The sequence below is a fragment of the Anguilla anguilla genome, chromosome 14, assembly GCF_013347855.1.
Source record: "Anguilla anguilla isolate fAngAng1 chromosome 14, fAngAng1.pri, whole genome shotgun sequence".
In the NCBI taxonomy this organism is placed as follows: Eukaryota; Metazoa; Chordata; class Actinopteri; order Anguilliformes; family Anguillidae; genus Anguilla; species Anguilla anguilla.
The window spans coordinates 9,127,027-9,147,924 of NC_049214.1; the positions used below are offsets into that span (position 1 = coordinate 9,127,027).

Genomic DNA, 20,898 nt, shown 5'->3' on the forward strand with positions numbered 1-20,898 from the left:
TATGTGCAATGTTTTTTTTTTTTTTTTTTTTTTTTTGCGCTGAACACGAACACATGTAATCTTTGGATATACAATATTAGCCCCTCCATCTTTTAGTACACACCATGTTCATGCACAGTACCGTCTTACTCATTGCTAGAGTCATAAAACAATTTGCTACTGGAGCCAACCATGCACCAGGATGAATTTTAGATGCACAATGCACATGCATACACTAACTGGTAAAACTGGCCATTTGTGTTTTAGCATTTCACATTTTTTTCATGGATGTAAGGAGACCTTCTCTGCGTCAAGAAATGAGGGTGTTCCCCTCGCTGCACAAAATTCTGCATAACCAATAGATTTCAGTGGACATTTAATTTCTTCTTTCCCCCAGCCTCTCTAAATAATGGTCAACAACTCATTGTTATTTATGGTTCAGTAAAATTTAAATGTCTCCTCAGTCAATGACTGGACCCTCAATTTGCAATAGTTTAACTTTTTGAATATCATTTTTGATCATATTGAAGTGGGGGCTTAGCACCAAATGGCCATGATTGGCCAAAGCAGTCATGTTTAACACTGACTGAGTCTTGATTTAATTTATATTGTTCAACTTTTTATATCGGACATTACCAATGACAACTAAATAGGTATGTTGACATATCTCTTAACCTTAAATGAACATGTTAAATTATAACATTGTTTTCTCAAAAGTTAATATTTTCCAACATTAACCATGTTTTTGGACAATTATTCCTTCAAAATGGAGTTACATCCTTAAGTTTGTACTTGCTAATTGTGAGAACCCACTTAAAAATGCTTAAGTCACAATTTGCATTCTCATGGTCCCCTGTAAGCGTCTGGCTCATTTGCATATTCATTTGTAAATCATGCACTTTGGTTAAGGCATGCTATCAGCTACCCTCAAAGTGTGAATTTGGGGGATGGAAGGGAAGCCATATGAGCAACAGTGCTAAAAGGCAAGCTGTCTATTTGAACTGAGTAATTAGCCAAATAGTTATTCAGCCAAAATTTATCATTGCTACTTCTAATTTGTCGCAAACTGCAAGACTAATGCAAATACCATCCTTACCAACGTAGACCATGTATATACAGTGATATAGGTACAAAAATTGATGCTCTTGATCTTACTTTGTATATTTAGAAAATTGTAATAGAGGCTGAGTTTAAATGAGCTATGGTCAAATATCTTTTCCACAGTTTATGCATATTCATATTTAATTATATTTAAGAATCTTGGACTGAGGGGGATGTCCTTCTCAGGACTCTTGGAGGGACATTTTCTGAGGGTTCAAGTTTTGTAAAAAGTGCATTATACAAGCCATATTGCACTATAATACTGCAAGCCTGTGCATGCTTGTTCACAGTATGGCTGACTGCCATATTCTGAAGTACTGTTGCAATCAATTTGTAGACCCACATATTTTGGGTGTGGCAAGCCATTTTTGCTAAATTGAAAATACAGCCATGCAGCCATCTTTGGAAATAACAAAATGTCCTTCACAATTTTACACAGGGACTTGCTGTAGATCATTTGTGCAACCATTCTAGGATACGTATGTAAAAAAAAATTCTAAAAGCCGGATATGACGTACACCCTGGGTTATATAGAATTATTTGTTCAAGGAGGAGGTAGACATGTGGAAGAAATGTTATGCATGTATGTGAAATGGGATGGCAGTAATAACTTTTGCAATGTTGCAACTTTGCATGTGGTGCTGCAGCGCCACCTAGAGTGTCAGTTACATGGGTAACATGCATAATCAACTGGCAGCCATACTGGACATGTCTGCCAAAATTTTGACTGTTTGAGCATGGGAAAAGGGGTGAAAGAGGGAGGCAGAAGAATAATAAGAAGAAGATGAAGAATCCTAGCAAAAACAATGACCCCCTAATTATAAGCCTAGTCACAGCATATGGAAAAGATGGTTTAAAGGACTGAACTATGTTGAGATGCCTTTAATCAAAATAGTTTGAGTTTAACTTTTAGTACAGAAATACTTCAGTATTAGCAGACATTATTCAGTCTGCCACAAAGCAAGATACCACTAAGATTAAGAACAATATCGACTATATTTCATGTTATAAAAATGTTGTTTTCCCTCCATGTAGACTGTAATAAGCCAGACAATTAATACGTGTGATTTGGATATCACGAATATTGTTTACATACATACTGCTACTCTTTATAAACGCCTATGTTATTTTATTCGGGCTTATTTATTTGTTTATTGAAACTGGCTGCGACATTTGGAATCCGTTTCATCTGTCGTTGGTACATCCGTGAAAAAAGTTCCTCTAGTCTACTTCGTTTTAACGGGCTTTAGGACCTTGCGTACCTATTGCCCACTAGGGTTTGAGAAATAGCCACTTGTGGCTTGACATCCTCACACACTAGTCATCGGTGTGAAATAGATCCGCAAGGTCTCAGCGATTCCTTCTGCAGAGCCGCTTTCCGAATTAAGAATGAAAGAACTCCACTTTAAGGACAATTTTTGGGTACGCAAGTTTTAATGAAATTTTATGAGCTGTTTGGATTTTAGGCTATCTTCTAGAAGCGCCTTTATTATTATATATGCGAAGTCAGCTATTGTGTCAGAATAGAGAGAAGTTCAGTATCACTTCAGTTTGCGTGTAGGCTGTAGGTTTGTCCTTTCTGGTTTTCATTGTGAGGTTGCACTTTGTTTTCGGTCGCATAGTAGGACAATAGAACGTTCAAATCAAAATAAGTGGTTATTTCTAAATTCATATAAAAATTCTGTGTTAAATGAACTATTGGAGATTATGAATCCAAAGGAGACCAAATGTATTCCACTTTAATTCAATAGGCTAAGTTCTGCTGTGTAACTGACTGATGTGCAGCCTACTTCGCTTCTTTTGAGACGGACTGTAGCCTGTCCATTTTCTTTTCTGCTTCAACTTTTGAACTCAGTTCTTGGACCTAGGGGTAGGATTGATAGGCTATTTGTCTTTAAGCTGTGCAAAAGTCAAGTGAAGACATCTCGCGGATAGGGTTTTCACTGTTTCTTGCGGTCCAAACTCTATAAAATGCTGATTCATTGTTTCTGTGAACTAAGATGATACAGGAACACTAAGATTCTGGTTATTGCATCTCATGCAATGAATGACATGTCTTAACGTGCTATCTGATTTAGCATAGTATGCGGGTACAGTATTTTCACTTAGCCCTGATCATTTATTCCCACGTTACTCAATTTAAGAGCAATTAAGTTTAATTCTTATTTTGCATTGAAAGAGGAGTTGATGTGGTTGGGTGGGGGGGGGGGGGGGGGGTGAGATGATTATATGTCTGACACATATTACAACATACGTAAATTATAGTGATTTGAGGAAAACTATGCAGCACAAACATTAACTCAACATTCAAAACCATGCAGTCATTCAGACACATTTCTTAGAATTGAATGACTGATAAATAATTTTCTCAATTTTAAAATAACCAATCATTGATTGAATACTTTCATTTGATTATATGTTATGGTTAGTAATGTGTTGTGTTGAAAATTCTCAGGGATCTCAGGGAGTGTTTAAAATTATACAGGCATCTAAAGGGTGAAAGGATTTCAAATATGTCTTAGACCCAGGCCTGCTCTGATGGTATGTTTTTCAGATGACCATCCCTAACTGTATTGTATGCGCCAACCTGCTAAGCAGGGTCAGATGGTTTAAAGCATGGTGCGCAGTGGGATAGCAACAGGCACACTCATTTACCTTGCTCTCTTTGTGTTGACAGAGTCCTGACATCACCAGCACTCCGGGATATGACAGCATCATTCAGCATCTAAACGATGGAAAGAGGACATGCAAGGAGATTGAGGATTTTATGAAAGCCAGGTAAATGTCTAATGCAATCCATCCGAAAGACACCATGAATTTACACAATACAACAACAACAACAACAACAACAATAATAATAATAATAATAATATTATCATCAACATCATCTGCAGGCTTTTCAGTGAAGCAAAGTAACCGATTCATTTTAAAATGGTTGATATGTCCTTCATATCTGACATAGTTATTTTTTAGTGACTTAGTCATGATTGCTGGGACACATTTTTCAAAAGGTGACTGATTGTGGTTTGAAGTCAGGGCCACTATGTCCTTGGTGTATTACTGACTTGTGTTGAACAATTAGGATTATGTACTGGTGAAATACATGCCATTTTCAGTCCATATTCTGATACATAATCACCGGATTACAGCAATTTTCTAAAATTAAACACTGGTAAGAGACAGTATACATTTATGTAATTATAAGAACGGAACCTTCATAAATTAAGACACACAGTACAGCAAATTCCTCTTTTTCTCTCGCAAGGAAATGTAGCTTAGTTGATATTGCCACTAACTTCATGATTGCAAATTTGCTTCCTGTTTTCATGACAGTAGGCCTCTGTACACAGTAAAACTGCGGTTAATGTCCTTTGCTATTCCTCATGTTACTTTGTCAGTGCATTGCTTGTAAGTATTATGAATACTTTCTGGTTTTGAAATGCTTTCATAATTACACTTTTAGGATTCATTCTATTTAGTCATTTCCTCTCTCAGCTTTGGTGTGAGGAAATTGAATTCTTACAATAGAAAAACCCCTTACTAACACGTAGTTAATAATTAGTTTATCACCTCCAGCATAACCTTAGAACCTTTTTTATTGTAAAATGGTAGGTCATAATTTCATTCATAAACAAAGCTAGGTGTTGTACTCCATTTTTCTACTCTTTACAAAGAGGTCAGTTCAAGAAACAGGGTACTGTCCCCTATTAAAATGTGAACATGTTCTTTATTTATCCATTTATCTCACGTGTTTACTCTGGCCAAAGGCAGGCTACCTCTTTCTGCTATTGGTCAGAATGTGTTTTTGTCAGGGGAGTGTATGTTTATACGTGGGTGTGAGTTATGCCCTTGCAGAAAGAATCTTGAGGCTATTTTTATTTGGTGTAAAATGTGCACCAGTCACAAACAGTAAATGATAGGCCTGAGCTGTCTTGTCTGCTTTTTGGACTTTTCTTTTTGTTTTTAATAAGTTCATGGCGCCATAATTGCGGTCTTTAGTCATAATTCTAGCATCTGCTAAATAAACCAAAACACTTATTTCAAAACTTTTAAGTTTGTTTATTATGCATTCTCCATTCATACAGACTGACGGTTTCTGGCTTAAATCAACGTGTTTGGCGTCTCAAACAAGGATATAAAAATCAGAGCACCAGCCTAGTGCATCCATGACAAGCGCTGAAACTCACAAGACCTTTACACTCTGTATCATAGCTCTCCACTCTGCTTCCTCAATTATTAGGCAATCAGTATGGAATGGCATGAGGAAACTGGAAACCTTGGTCAGGTTACAGTCCTTATCTTTTCATAAAGTTAATTTCAGTACAGCATTTGTGTGTTTAATCATCACAGCATCATCACAGGCATTTAGCAGACGCTCTTATCCAGAGCGACTTACACAACTTTTTACATAGCACTTTACATTGTATCCATTTACAGCTGGATATATACTGAAGCAATGCAGGTTAAGTACCTTGCTCAAGGGTACAACGGCAGTGTCCTTACCCGGGAATCGAACCTGCGACCTTTCGGTTACAAGCGCAGTTCCTTACCCACTGTGCCACACTCCGTCCCTGTACAAATATCACCCATAATAATTTCCTCCAAACCTTTCTTGACCATCCCAGTAAGTGCTTTGGGCCAATGAAAAGCAAACCAGGCCTTTTCCATTGTTCAATTACCTTTTTTCGACTTGGAGGAGATGCAGTATGTTTCCTGCTACTGATGACAACTGTTGATGACTTGTGGGTGCAAAAATTGGCAGTGGAAACCTACCCATAATGCACCTAACCATACCTTTTGTGGGACAAGACCAATTGTGTTCTGCCATTGCAGAGTCTTGGTCAATATCAGCTAATGTCATAACCAATGATTAAGCCTAAGGCTAGAGGATCAAACTTGTCCAAACTGGTGACGTTATTGTAAATGTATTGCATATTGAATAGATATGAGATATTCCTTTGTTTTATGACACAAACACTACACATATCATTTTTATTATCTTATTGTTTTAACACTTACAAACTAGTAAAATTAACATTACCTTTTGCATGACTTTGCCTTTTGCTGTCTCATTGTGTCTGCACAAGGTCTGTTTTCGTTTATTCACAGGGCCTCGATAGAAGAGAAATATGCCAAGGATTTACTGAGTTTGTCTAAGAAGGTCTGTGGCCATAATGAAATGAAGTAAGTACTTCTGCTCTTGCAGGGTAGAATCTGCACTTTCTAGCTCCAGATCAGCTGCATTTACTGCTATCAGTGGTGGTCATTAATGCCATCCAAAGTGATTATCAGAGGACAAAAATCCCTCTATTACAGTTTGTGTGAGAGAAAGAGGAAATGCAGACATAAACAACTATGAGCCGGATTCGGCTCAGGGACGGTGCACTAACCCACGTCTGTCATCTTGTCATCACGTCTGGGCTCATGCATGGTGATGCGGTGGACAGTTTGTCATAAGCTTAAGTTGCAGTGGTATTTCATTTTTCTTTTGTTTGGAACCATGTCTCTTCCCTCACTGTTGAAGGTTTGTGTTTCTGTTCTGTCCAATAGGGGAAGTGTGTGTCATGTTACTGTTTTTTACTGTCGTGTGCTACTGTCTGAGCCACGTAAACCAACAATTTACCTGTGTCGGTTTATGTGGCTCAGAACCATATTCAATAATTTCTCCCAGGTTTGGGACAGTACCACAGATTACATTTATGATACTGACATATACTGTAAGTACAGAATGCGAGTGTCCAGTTGCCGTTGTAGTTTCAGTATCTGTCACATGTTGAGGAGTGGCGAAGCAGCAGTGCCATTTCCTGTTAAGGCTAGCAAAATAAGAAAACATTAAAGGACACTGAAGGAGAGGAGACAAGAAATGCCTAGACTATTGTGGGGCAGAGAAAATTCTCCCTTTAGAATAACCAGGCATGACAAGAAAACTATTTGTTTATGGGTCTCCTTGAGTATTTATTTTACAAAAAAGCATGGAGATGCCACTGCAGTATAATCATAATTTATCTTGCCCAAATAGGGAACAGCTTGACTGAGCAGTGCTATACGTGTGAAAACGCGTGATGTAAACTGTAAAAACCCTCACAGTTTTTGAGACACGTAAGTGTACGTTAGGGCTCGGAAGGCCTAACTGTTATGCATGTGCACTGGTTACAGTGAAGGTAAAGTGCACGTGCTGACCCAGACAGTCTAATCTCAATGTCTGTCTTTCAGCACACTGAAACGCTCACTGGATGTTTTCAAACTGCGTAAGTAAATTAGTATTTCGTGCATCTTGGAGTGTTTGCAGAGTTGCACAGTGTTATGCCATATATGCTAGAGTGAGATTGCTTTGTCATAGCATTAAGATTCAATTGCTCAGCACATACAGGGAGATTGTATCGTGTTGTTGGCAGGTCTCAGTGATGCAGGGTCACGAGCACGCTGAAATGCCTCCCCCTTTCTAGAGGATTGTGCATCCCAGTCAGGGCCTAGTCCTTTACCCTCTGTAGTTCATTCCTTGTAGTTGTTTGTGTGTATTTATGCATGTGTAAGGCTGGAAACCCGACTGTTATCTTCCTGCAGAGACAGAAAACGTGAGCTTGTCACATCTTCAGCTGGCACAAGCAATGCGCGATGAGGCGAAAAAAATGGAGGAGTTCAGGGAGAAGCAGAAGGAAATGAGGAAAAAGGTAAGGCCTGGAAAAGACCATCATCATGTCCTGCTGAGTGGCTCGGTCAGTGAAGGCTCTCGGCATGAGTGACGGCTGAGCCCTCTGGGGGCGGAGCTGACTGGAACTCTTGCGTCATAGGAAGTTATAACCTATACATAGATCAGATGGGTCTTTTATACAGTGTATTCTATTGCCTGTTTTCATATTTTAATGTTTGTATTTTTATCTGTCTTTTCATTTTTTCTCCAACCGTATTTCGTCGACTTAGTCACATTTTTGGGACTTTTTTGACTACTATTTTTTGACTACTATTTCTGTTTGTGCGTATGTCTGTTTTAAATATGTGTATTAATTGTGTTTTATGTCAGTTGCTGGTGGTAATATGAATTTCCTCACTGGAGATGAATAAAGTACATTATTGATAGCTTGCAATATAGCATATACTGTTTTGTCTATTCTGTTCTCTCTACCCTGTTTTATTCTGTTTTCTACTGTCTAGACATTGCAGGTTTGATCGTCCCAGTGATATTACAGTGTCATTGTCAGTCTGCTGCTGGAGCCACAATTGCAGCCTTTGTGAAAAAGTTACTGTACATAAATGGCTAAATAGCTTATTGTTGGATGCAGGTCGAACAGCAAATGGATGCTTTACACAAGCAGAGGGCAACACAATACAAGAAAACCATGGATGTAAGTGAAAGTTATCCTTGTGAACACTTGGTCGTAATACAGGAGTACCACACCTTTATTGATGCTAGATTACTAATAGGATTCTGTACTTATTTTCACATGTATGTGCGACTGTATTTTTTTGCATTATGTAATGTAATTTTCCAGCAATAACGGCATCATATCAGATAAAAAAAAAAAAAAAACTGATGCAGAAATGAAACACCATGTACAGAACAGGACGTTTGGGGAGATTTTTGTGCTTCCAAAAGTGGAAGCTCTTTGCTGTAGTTAAATTAACAGAAGTATTAAAAAGTGAAGCAGTAATATATACTTTGTGTTCTGTTTCCTTATTTTAGCCTGACCTGGTTAAAAAATTGATAAGGCCAACATTTAGAAAGCCTTTGTCTATAAATAATACTAGCACAGGCGTTAAACAGTTGGAAAAGAGATTATAATCTGAATGAGACAAACCTAGTTAAATAAAGATTATGTTAGTTGCATACTTTTTATAAACCTTCCATTGAGGTTAGACCAGGGTTTGGCATTGTATATGTGCAAGAGTGTGATTGAATGAACAGATTTAGTATTCATTAAGGGAAAAGTTAGGGGATCCAGTAAAATACCGTCCACATTAAAAGACTGTATGAGAACCCCTTGCTCAGGGTGTAATGTAGTGCTTAAAGATACAATACGTGCTTGTAACCCAGAGGCTGTAGGTGGAAATCCCAGGTGAGGCAATGTGTGTGTACCCTTTGGGAAAAGTACATAACCTGAATTGCTCCAGTAGTAATATCCAGCTGCATGGATATGATATAAAAAAATAAGCTGACAAGCGTTCGGAAATAAGCGTTCGGAAATGTGCTATATAGATGCAATGATTCATTCATTCATTCATTCATTCAAATAATAATGTAATGTGTTGTGCCTGTGTACGATGTCTAAAATTATAGTCAAAGAAGTCCTACGAGCAGAAGTGCCGTGACAAAGAAGAAGCTGAGCAGGCAATGAACCGGAGTGCCAGCAGCAACAACACCAAACAGCAAGAGAAGGTGTGCATCGTCTGCTTTATGTACAGCTCACTGTCTCACTGCAGGACACATCACAGTGCAGCAAAATGACTCGCCAGCAATTAAGCTGCAAGAAAAAACTTACAATGAATTTTAATATTGATTTATTTCACAGTGCATGAAAATAGTAATTCGGTGCTTCCATCTTCTAGCTATTTGCAAAAGCACAGCAAGCAAAAATGGCAGCTGACGAGGCAGGTAACTGGTTCTAAATTTTGTCTGTAGTACTTAATACACATTGCAAGAGAATGCAGTGAGTAAGATTTATTTATAAAATGATTTATAAAAATGATTTATAAAATGAGTGTTTGCCTGGATAATGCTTTATTATTGCTTGATCAATTACAGATAGAATATACAACCATAATGTCTCTGTACTGGGACAAATCCGTGAGGACTGGCTAAAAGAACATGTCAAAGCATGTGAGGTAAGCTGCTATGTCTCCTGGGTAAATGTGAACTCCACACGTAGTTCAGCTAGCGAGTATATTTCATTCCTTCTGTGATTAAATCTCGTCAGCAGTGTATTGGCCTTGTTCACTCTGTTCCATTTCTTTTTATAGCAAGAGCTGCAATGCATCTGCAGTGTAGGTATTTGTGCCCTTTTTATCCATGAAGTGTGTAACAGTAGTTTTACAGACAGTGGTGCCAACAAATGTGTTCACTGTTAGACCGTGGTAAAATATTATGATAGAAAGGTATGCATAAGCATTTCTGGTATTGTGCTTATTCTTCTGATGATAATTAGCTGCAAATTAGCTGCAAACTCAAGGTGGTAGCTTATAAGCTTACAATAGTCAAAACTGAAATCGTAACTTAAAACGAGTCATTGCTCTTAATTAGCAAGCGAAAGAATTATCGGCACTACATAGGGTGCTGCTGGTTGGCTCATCCTGTTAAGAGTACTATTTAAATCCAGAGAATCAAATACAGACTGTGCCAGCGCTGACTGTGGCCTTAGCACAGGGCAATTTACAATTGGCGACAGCGTTGCCCATGGAAGGACAGGTTAGTTGGTTAGGATGGCAGGATCTCATCGTGCACTAGTGACCCCTGTTGGCGGATCGGACACCCAGTCCGCCTGGAGGTCATAAAGACTCTCTGTGTCTGTGTGAGCACAACTTGCAAACTGTGGTGTATTAAGAAGCAGCGGCTGACATCATGTGCTTTGGAGGAAAACACGTGTTTGACTGCACTCCCAAATTAGTAAGAGAGGCTGCAGTAATGAGCACTGAGATAAATACAACACCTCAGGGGTGAATAAAGCGTGAAAAAAGAAGCTGCATCTCAGTTCCCCAGAAGACCCAGTGCCACATGACAGGATATGCAAACTGTAGTTCTGAAAAAGGTGTGAATTCCTGTTTCTAGGTCCTGTATGGACTAAAGGCAGTTGAATGGTTTGTGGTGTGCTTGTTGCAGGCCTTTGAGAAGCAGGAAGTGGAAAGGATAGGTACCACGCGGAACATTGTGTGGACTCACCTCAACCAGCTCTCTCAGCAGTGTGTCACCAGTGATGAGGTATGATCTGTCAGAGGCTACAGAGGGCTTGCCTGTCTGGCATATAATATAAAACAGGAAGGGGATCTTGATTTAATATCTTTTTTTTAATTCTTTTTTTTACAAATTTAAACTCAATGACTTGTTCTCTTTGGCCATGATTAAGTGTATATGACTCGTATTGCATTGGCTTAGGACCATTTCACAATGGTGTCTGTAACTAGAAAGAAGAAAAATGTTGAAACGGAAGAAAAGAAAATATTGTTCCCCAGCTGGCCTGCACAGATTTGCATGTATGTTTAACATCAATGTTGCCAGGGAAATTCTTGTTGATGCTTGTTAATATAGCAGCAATGAAATCACCTGTTAATGGCATTTGTGTTCAGCTTGACATTAGTACATGTTGTACATGCATCTTTCTCCTTTCTCCTTCATCTGCAGTCAATAGTTAACTGCCAAACAACAGCTTTTTGGTAATATATTGCCCATGATTTGTTTTAAAATGAATTAAACAAGCGTGTAGGTGCTGGTTACAATGTATGGCAGTGGCAGTTGAAAGCTTTTAAACCCCACACAATGATTGAAGTTGCATCTATTGTGACTCCAGCTGTATGAAGATGTGCGAAAGTCCCTGGAGCAGTGTGACATTCAAGAGGACATAGAGCACTTTATCAACCTCCGGAGGACTGGGGACAAGCCACCAGGTGGGGCTCTCTGCTCGCACTGGGGACAACCCGTTATCATCCAAGCTTTCATGTTTCTGTGGTCTCAACATTTCAATGGAGTTCCAAAGCAAAGCAGAGGTCATGGGTCATTCAGAGCAATCATTATTGCCATTATCAGTGAAATTGCTTGGACCATGTTATTTCAGCGACCTTCCATAATTCTGAATCATCTAGCAGTTTTTTTTTTGGTTTGGCTGACATCCCTTTCCATACTGGCTGTCATTGCTAACAGATTCATTTTCTTCAATATTTTGTAATGGTTTTCAGAGTACAGTTTTCTGAAAGCTACAGTAACAGTGCCTGATTTGGAATCTAGGCAGACATTATACTTTGTAGGCTTAATTTGTTGAATAGCTTCTAAGTGGGGTTGGGTTTGATTCATCCAAGAATTGGGAGTCTCTTTGGGAGAACTAGGCTGTTCCTGAAAATGATGTTTCTGGACCAGTAGGGGGTGATCGATACACTAATTACTACAGTGGTGAGGGTACTATGCTGTAAAAGTTGTCATCCTTGAAATAAAGAAGACATCTTTTGATGTTATTGATGTTATTTTTCAATTCTAGGATGACAACTTTTCCCAAGGCCCCCTATTCATGTACAAATTATCATGCATAGAGTATAATGTCTGTCTAGAGTCCAAATCAGACACTGTCACTGTTGTTTTCTTGTAAAGGTGTTCTGGTCATATTTCCAAGCTGCCTCCCTCCATTTTTCCACCTAACCGCCCTACACCCACATTGAGCCCCCAAGGTTAAATACAATCACCATTAGCTACACAGCAGCATGTTCTGTGTAACTGTGAACTCTAATTGAGTATATGTGGCCCCCACTGGACTAATATAAACTCTGTCCTGACCTGAAAAATAATAGGAGATAATGGTGGATTTTGACTTTAGAATTTGCCATATTGCACATTTAAGCCAGGTATTTGTCAGACTGTCCCTAAGTAAAAACGTTAATGTTTAGCATAAAAGGCTATAATAAATATATTCATGACACAATATCACTTTCCAAAAACAAGCTGCACAGAACTGAGTTGACGATCTAAAGTCACATAATGTAAACCGATGTAAGTGCGTGGCTATTGACTGCAGATGCAGGGGTTATACCATGTGAATATCGACTCTGTTTGTCATGCAGCGCCCATCCTATATGAGAACTTCTACAGCAATCAGAGGGCCTCGGTGGCTCCTGGACGACCGGGGCCCCCAGGACCTGTGGGTGGCAGGTAAGAGCAGCCAGCGCTGAGCTATTGCGCTGATAACCATGCCTTCAAAAAGCTCCGTGTGGTCCTTTGGCTTTCTAACCATGGTCATGGTTTTCAGGAGAGGTCCACTGCCTACACCAAGGAATGCAGAAAGTATGTACTTTTTAGAAATTTTTTTACCTCACCAGGTGTTATCAGGAAATTTGCTGATGCTTCAAGATTTGTGTGTACAAAATGTAACGACAGAAAGTGCCCTTTCATAGTTTTACCCCCAGGTCAAAATAATAAATTGAGTAAAAGCTGCATATGCCTGAACTGAGTTCATATTGGGATTCAGGCAACATACACATTCTTTTATACTAAGCCATAAAATTAATTCTGTTGAAGTGGTGCATTCTGACAGCTGAGTGACACCTCATATGTGAAGTGCAGGCATTGACATAATGGATTTGAATTGCTTGTAGGTTGTGTTTTACAACTTTTATGTCATTCTTTGCAATTTAATACCAGAAATTTACCAGGTGCTTTATGTAGTTCACATATATTGTCTACTATATTTTCACAGGCTCTTGTTGCCATCTATTTGTATTTATAGTTTATGCTTTTGTCTTCTCTTTTTTCTTCCTAAAGGTGATGTGGCTTATTCAGTTATCCACGATCCTGGTTACAGTGTAATACGATACTAGTACATAAGTAAGTGTTTTTAAAAATCTTACTTAATGTGAAAACTGTGAAACTTTGTGTGTGTGTGTTTGTGTCAATGTGTATACACATACACACACACACACACACATATATAATGAGCTCCATAATGTTTAGGACATATTTTTTCTTGATTTGTCTTTGTACTCCACAATTTTAGATTTGTAATCAAACAATTAAAAGTGCACTGTCTCAGCTTTTATTTAAAGGTATTTTTACTCATTTTGGTTTCACCATGTATAAATTACAGCCTTTTTTTATAAATAGTCCTCTCATTTCAGGGCATCATGATGTTTGGGACAAATAGTCCCAAACAGGTGTCAGGTTTGTTCAATTGCTTCCTCAGTGCAGGTATGAGAGAGCTTTCAGTATCTAGTTTTGAATCTAGCCTTTTGATTGCCTTTGGAGTCTGTTATTAGCATCTGTCAACATGATGACCCAAGTTGTGCAGATGAAAGTCAAGAAAGCCATTATGAGGTTGAGAAATAAGATAAAAACTGTCAGAGACATATGCCAGACCTTAGGTTTACCGAAGTCAGCTGTTTGTAACATCATTATAAGAAAAACAATACTGGTGAGCTCACTTCAGAATTCATTCTGCTACTGTTATCAGGAATTAACATCATCAATGAAGACAAGTGAGGCAGTATGCGTGGCAGCCATACATGCCCATACCCTAACACGCCCCCCCCCCCCCTGCCCCCACACCACCATGTTTCTTAAATGAGGTGGTATGCTTCTGATCTTGGGCAGTTCCACACTTTGCTCTTGCCACCACTCTGATACAAGTCAGTCTTGGTCTCATTTGACCACAAGGTCTTTTTCCGGAACTCTGCAGGCTATTTAAAGTACTTTGTAGCAAACTGTAACCTGCCTATCCTGTTTTTGTGGCTGAGTGTAGCACAGTGGGTAAGGAACTGGGCTTGTAACCGAAAGGTCGTAGGTTCGATTCCCGGGTAAGGACACTGCCGTTGTACCCTTGAGCAAGGTACTTAACCGGAATTGCTTCAGTATATATCCAGCTGTATAAATGGATACAATGTAAAATGCTATGTAAAAAGAAGTTGTGTAAGTCGCTCTGGATAAGAGCGTCTGCTAAATGCCTGTAATGTAATGTAATGTAATGTGGCTAACTAGTGGTTTGCATCTTGCAGTTAGCCTCTGTAGTTCTGTTTGTGAAGTCTTCTGTGGCCAATGGTCATTGACACATCTGTGCCTGCCTCCTGAAGAGTGTTTCTGATCTGTCGGACAGGTGTTTGAGAGTTTTCTTCATTATGGTGAGAATTCGTCAGTCATAGAGGTTACAAAAAGAGGTTACAAATCTAAAATTGTGGAGTACAGAGCTAATTTTTTAAAAGTCTTCTCAAACGTTATGGTGAACTTTCTAAACCAGCTTTGTATTTCAGAAATGTATTTTTCAAGTCAGTACAGCTGAAAACCTGTTGTTATGGTTACATTTCTTTTCATTGCACATGTAACTCTTTAGCAGCTAGTTTTGATTTTCCTCCTAATTTTGACTGTTCATATTATTTGTAGTGGAGATGGAGTATGCATGGATCTATTTCTTCATTGGGCCCAACCCTACGCTCAGTATGGCCACCAAACCGGTTTTGCATCAATTTGAATAACTTTCATTCTATGCTCTCATCCATCATATATTTGGCACATTTTTCCATGGTTCTATAACTCTGACCACACCCAGCCCCCCATTCACTATGGTACACATTACTCCTGTGTCATATGCATAAATTAATTTTCGAAACAATTTGGTCGCCCACAATTTTTCAGCAGTCACGTGTTGTGCTAATTCCTCCAATGTCTCTTGAGGTAGCAAAGACCATAGCTTAGAGTCACCAGCCTTTGAAAGCTTTTTGGTTTCCTATAACCTCCAGTGTGTATTTATTTTTTATATACTCAGGGAAATGCATACATTCTCAGAAAAGGACAGTTTCATATAATTATTAAATATATTCAGATTATAGGCTTTTAAAATATTTTCTTGTTTCCTTCGGCTTTGTATTGTTAATATGAATTTGTATTGGATGCTATCTCTTGGATAGCTCAACACATATGATGTGAAGAAATAGTATTGGGAATTGTGCTTTAAATGGCTTTACAAAGGCAGAATAATTTATTATTGTTTAATTTCCTTTTAAATGTTTTGAATGTATGTTATGACCAATGGAATAAATGAACATGTGCCACTGCTGTTTCTCTTTAGTGTACATGATACCCATCAACTGCCATTAACAGCATTATTTTCCTATTGGGGATGACCTTTGACACTGTTTACCAGAGCAAACATCAAACAAAGAGAAAGGACAGATACAGCAGATGAGTCCTGCCCATGTTCAAATTATTTTTATGTAAAAATAACAGTCTTCAAAAGTCATTACGACCGCTAAGGCTTACAAAGAGTCCTCATTAAAATTTAAATATTCATACATTACTTTGGCATATGTGAATATATTCAAAGTCAGTTCTTTTCAGATACAATTTTACAAATTATTAGATCACCTTATTCACCTCCTTGTAAGATGCATGCAACGACTCTATTTATGCATAAATCATACATATAACCATTAAATTAAAGGGGTAGATGCAACGCGGTAAGAAGGTTATATCAGGCAGTGGTCAGTGTCGTTAGCGCCAAGCCTGCAGGCTCGGGTTCTGCTGATTTGAGAGTTAACATTCAAGCAGTAACTATTTCACACCTGAAGAAAGGTGGCTTCCTATCTGAAGATTGACTTAAATCAAGCAATTAAAAGAGGAGCTTGAACAAAGAACAGAATGCCTGCAGCCCTCGAGGACTGGAATTCCCCCACCCGCAAATCTCTGAAGTTAGCTGACAGTCTGTTTTAGCATGGCACCCAGCGAAACCTGTAGCCCCCACTGTGAACTTTTGAGGTGAAAGTCCTTCCCTGTGGAAACACCAGAGTCCTGATGGTGCAGTGGTCTCGTATGGAGGTCCTGAAGTACATTCCTTCCTCTGAGCAGCTGCTGTCGGCAGAGACAGGGCTGCAGAAGGTGTTCACCTGTAGTCTTCTGAAAGCTCCACACACGTTTATCCTCTCCTCTACAGCGGGTTCCACATCTTGGTGCAATTTAGGCTGCTTTGAGTCCCTATGCAAGTCTAGATTTCTGTTATTTATATTGGCTCTCGGGACCGCACTGAGTGTTTGCAGATCGTCCTGCCTCTGCCTTTTAATTCCAGTCCTCTGATTCGTTGCTTCTGTTGTGGGGAAGTCACTGCTTGTTGATTGTGTCAAAAGCTGCAGAATAGAAACGAACTGACTTTAAAGGCACATTGTGTCATACCTGGATAATGGCTTTAAGTTATATCACCCCCTGTAAGTTGATTCACATTTCACTGTCCAAGGAACAGAGGATCATTCAATATAAATATTCAATATAAACAAACATTGTGTATGTGAGGTAAAAATAAATAAATACATAAATAAATAAATAAATAAATAATAATAATAATAATAAATTACATATTTATTGACTCACTGTCAAAAAATGTAATTCCACATTTCATGGAAATATGAAATTAACATGACTAATTTTATCTATTTTGGAAGATACTGTGAAATTGCACTCACATCAAGTATGGAGGCCAAATGTTTGGCCTGGCTGGCAAGCTCCTTCAGCTGGTTATTTCTTTCCTGTAATGCTAGGATCTCTTCGTGCTTCTTGTTTAGACTCACACTGAGCTGTGGACAATGAGTCTCATTACATGCTTACAGTATTAAGAATAATTATTCACATAAAGCTATAAACCTATAAAGTTACACCATTGCATAATAGCCCATTTAAGACTTCATTTTTTCAACTACAGTTATTAAAATAGTGAGAAACCTAAAATCACTAATTTATCACATGTAACTATGTATTTAATTTCACTCAACAAAACAACTTGCACTTGAAAATACAATTTAGCATTTTGCAAATCTGACAGTTTTTCCGCTTGCATTAATTCTTAAAAATATTACCAATAAAGAGTTTAAGTAAATACATAAATAATCACAAAACAATCACTGACACTCACTGTCAAAAGCATGTCACAGTTTTACATTTGTACACAGAACAGCACACTGCAAAGCTTTCACATCAAAGAAAACACACTTCAGGGCATGGGTGCCCAGTCCTGGTCGAGCAGGTTTTCCAGCTCTCTTTAAATGACTAAGAATCTAAGAGCTGGGATGAGAGGTTTAATTTCTTCAAATGGGCTCATAAGTGATTGAAGTAATTATGTAAATGCTCATCAAACAGGCTGGATTGGAGCCCTAAGGAACAACATTCCTTAATTGAAATGCTTCTGTGGTTCAGATACATCACTGCACTAAACTAGGCCACTGTGGATATTCCCCAGTTCTGCACGCACCTGGTCATTGGTCTTTAGTGCATCTCCCAGGGCCCTCTGGTTGAGGTCGGCCTTATCTCTCCAGTAGCAGTCCACAGAGGAAAAGGCCCCAGAGGGTGACTGAAGTGGGGTGGGGGACTTAAAGGCAGGGGAGACATGCAGGTTGTGGCCCTCTAGTGTTGAAACAGGAGCCACCGAACTGGAGAGCTCAGTACAGGACCACTCCAGCCCAGATAAGTCCAGAGAAGACTGTGGTAATACTGCTAAATCTGTAAAAATAAGGCATGCAATTATCAAATCAGACTGATCAGCTGTGAAACAGATACGTGGACAAACTTGCTATGTGTCAATAGATATTTACACATTATTTTTTAGAAGTTATTTGTTTGCTGTGATATTCAACGTGTCCATATGGTGTAATTTGTTCTCCAGTTAATATTTTACAGTACATAGGCTACACCACAGTGGATCATACCAGTAGCGATTATTTAAACGTCTACAGTAATTCCATTCGATAATATTTATAATTGCGGAGCCCCTAAGGATGGTTCATACCACTCACCAGGAATTTTGTGAACAGCAACACTTGAATCTTGAAATTCATAAAATGTCCCAGAATTCTAGATAGAAAAAACAACCGTTTAACTGCAGTTTAATAGGCTAATGTGGTATAACTTTTAGCACGCAATTTTAAAAAAGAAAATGCTAATTTTAGCCTACCTTAAAATCATAATCCCAAGATGGAAACGGCAAGTAATTGCATGTCTGCATTGCCATAGACTATTGGGGGAGAAAAAAATAAAATAAAATAAAAGAACCAAACAATAAGAAAAGTGAACAGATTCCTGAAGTTTTAGCGTTTTTGCTTTTGGGCAAAGACGTTGAGCCTTGAGGCGTGCGTACGAGTCAATCAGTTCTATTGAAGCAGCGACTGTGCAAGTGTCGCGTGGGCTGCCGACTGTGAGTGGCCTCGTCATGCAGCCTCAATACAAGGCTGGCTCTCTGGCGTCCCATAGGCTCGCAGCACGAGCCATCCAAGACCACACCCAGCACATTCCAACACAGCAATGTAAACTGTCAGATACACCTGAACACATTCAAAGGTGAAGGTCGCCACAACCACAACCTAATTAAGGCATGGTCCAATTCTTTCTTGCATTAAAAAAAAAATTAAAACCCGAAATAGTTTAAAATGCGTTGATTGATGCTGGCTAACTGCATTTTGCCAATCATAGCCAACTTAGCGGTTTACATTATATGGAATTTTATTAGAGCTTGGAATGAGTTGCTAAGAGTAGGAGCCAAGTAAATCGCACACCCTATTTTGTTTAAAAGGCATCAGATGTTTTGTTATAACTGAATATATTTCTTTATTAATGTTCACCTTGAAAATACCATTTAATAAGACACATTAAATGAATAAAAAAGCACAACTAATCTACTGTAGTGTATGTAAGTATACAGAGAACGGAATGGTCCTAAATGCTTAAATTATTATTATTATTATTATTATTATTATTATTATTATTATTATTATTATTATTATTGTTTGTTGGTATAAAAGTCCACTCTGTAACTTCTTCATGTACAGGTGTTTAAAAAATATCTGACAGAAAATGTAAAAAAAAAAAAAAAAAAGGTTATCACCTAGAAGGTAGCTCATATCTACACATTTTTCAAATCTGTTCCCAAAAATGAATAAGTAACGGTCCTCAGCAATCACAAAAAGAGTGCTTAACTCTTAGCCATCTCCTAAGAGGAAACCCCAGTGTGTGTACAAATAGATGCTTTGCAGGGACAAAGAGTCCTTCACTATGCTCGTGTGCCCATTCACCAAGTCTCCCAATGCATGCAAAGGACCCATTGTCTCTGCAGCATACGTGGTCTTTCCTCACAGATAACCTCACGGGTCCTTCCACCTGGCCAGAGTTTGTTTGGCTTGTGAATCTTGGTTCATAACCCCCAAGTGTAAAGAGTTGCTAGACACGAGTTGAATGAAAGACCCATTGCCTGAGGTGATCACCTGTCATTGTCATTAAAAGGTATTCGGCTACCCGGTTGACTTTTACAGTTTGAACTGCACACATGCATTATTTGTCCAGAGAAGAATATATTTTCTATTTAACAGACTGTAATGTAACACACTATTGGTGAAAAGGTATCAAATTTCCCCACAGTATTTTCTCATGAGATATACTGTGTTTTAACATGGTTCCTTCTTTCATTTATCTTTTTAATCTAAGGCCAGAAAACTGCTAGTTACGTCCTGAAAAGACTCAATATTAGTGGCTCTTTCAGAAAAGATCCACAATGGACTTTTCCTTATCTTAGTTCCACAGGTGTTGCAATCAACTTTCACTAATGAGTGTTTTGCCAGGTATCAAACCAAATGCTGAAGGCATTAAGAACACCCACATCTGTGTTTAGCATTTTCTAACCTCAAGAAGATTGTTTGTCATGAAGAGGTCGATGGGGGATTAGTGAGAGCTGGAGGGATATGACCTTTGTTTTGTTGTTTGCTGCCCTGAATGCTTTCAACCATTCAGGAACTCCAGGCGGAAGCGTAAACCACATCCCTATTTCAGAACACACACAGACAAGTGTAATCCATCAAACAGGTCAGCATGAAATGTCACACAAATATACATTGGTTTACTTACATTGTATACATTTTTCATTGAGATATTCCTGTGAAATGTACCATTGTGGTGTGCATTATGCAGTACATGAAGGAATTATCACATCTAAAGAGATTTAATTTCTATATGTGTGTATATATATATGGAAATTTCAGTGGAACAGTGGATTAAAATGCATGAATGCACCATTCAATAGTATAGAATTTTCTGCAGTTTAAACTTTGATATGTTTATTGGTCATGAGGTGCATGGCATGCTTGGCTACCTTAAAATGTCCCAAACAGGCAGAA

The 20,898-nt window shown here is 38.5% G+C and overlaps 2 protein-coding genes across 2 annotated transcripts; one reads left to right on the plus strand and one right to left on the minus strand.

Annotated features, from left to right (window-relative positions):
* Positions 1-2,363: 2,363 nt before the first annotated feature.
* Positions 2,364-15,811, plus strand: pstpip2 (proline-serine-threonine phosphatase interacting protein 2). The gene is made up of 15 exons (XM_035392279.1): positions 2,364-2,502; positions 3,758-3,858; positions 6,190-6,264; positions 7,294-7,328; positions 7,645-7,751; positions 8,361-8,423; positions 9,356-9,454; positions 9,625-9,670; positions 9,821-9,900; positions 10,892-10,990; positions 11,577-11,673; positions 12,835-12,922; positions 13,020-13,054; positions 13,532-13,594; positions 15,140-15,811. Exons 1-14 carry the CDS (start codon positions 2,470-2,472, stop codon positions 13,585-13,587), a joined length of 1,014 nt encoding a protein of 337 aa, XP_035248170.1. The 5' UTR covers positions 2,364-2,469; the 3' UTR covers positions 13,588-13,594; positions 15,140-15,811.
* Positions 15,812-15,919: 108 nt separating this feature from the next.
* On the minus strand, positions 15,920-19,351 carry LOC118213366 (multicilin). Its single transcript, XM_035392280.1, has 5 exons — positions 18,690-19,351; positions 18,532-18,589; positions 17,991-18,238; positions 17,209-17,319; positions 15,920-16,875 (listed from the first exon to the last, which is right to left on the minus strand). The coding sequence occupies exons 1-5, from the start codon at positions 18,744-18,746 to the stop codon at positions 16,462-16,464; spliced, it is 888 nt and encodes a 295-aa protein (XP_035248171.1). The 5' UTR covers positions 18,747-19,351; the 3' UTR covers positions 15,920-16,461.
* Between the last annotated feature and the right edge of the window lie 1,547 nt (positions 19,352-20,898).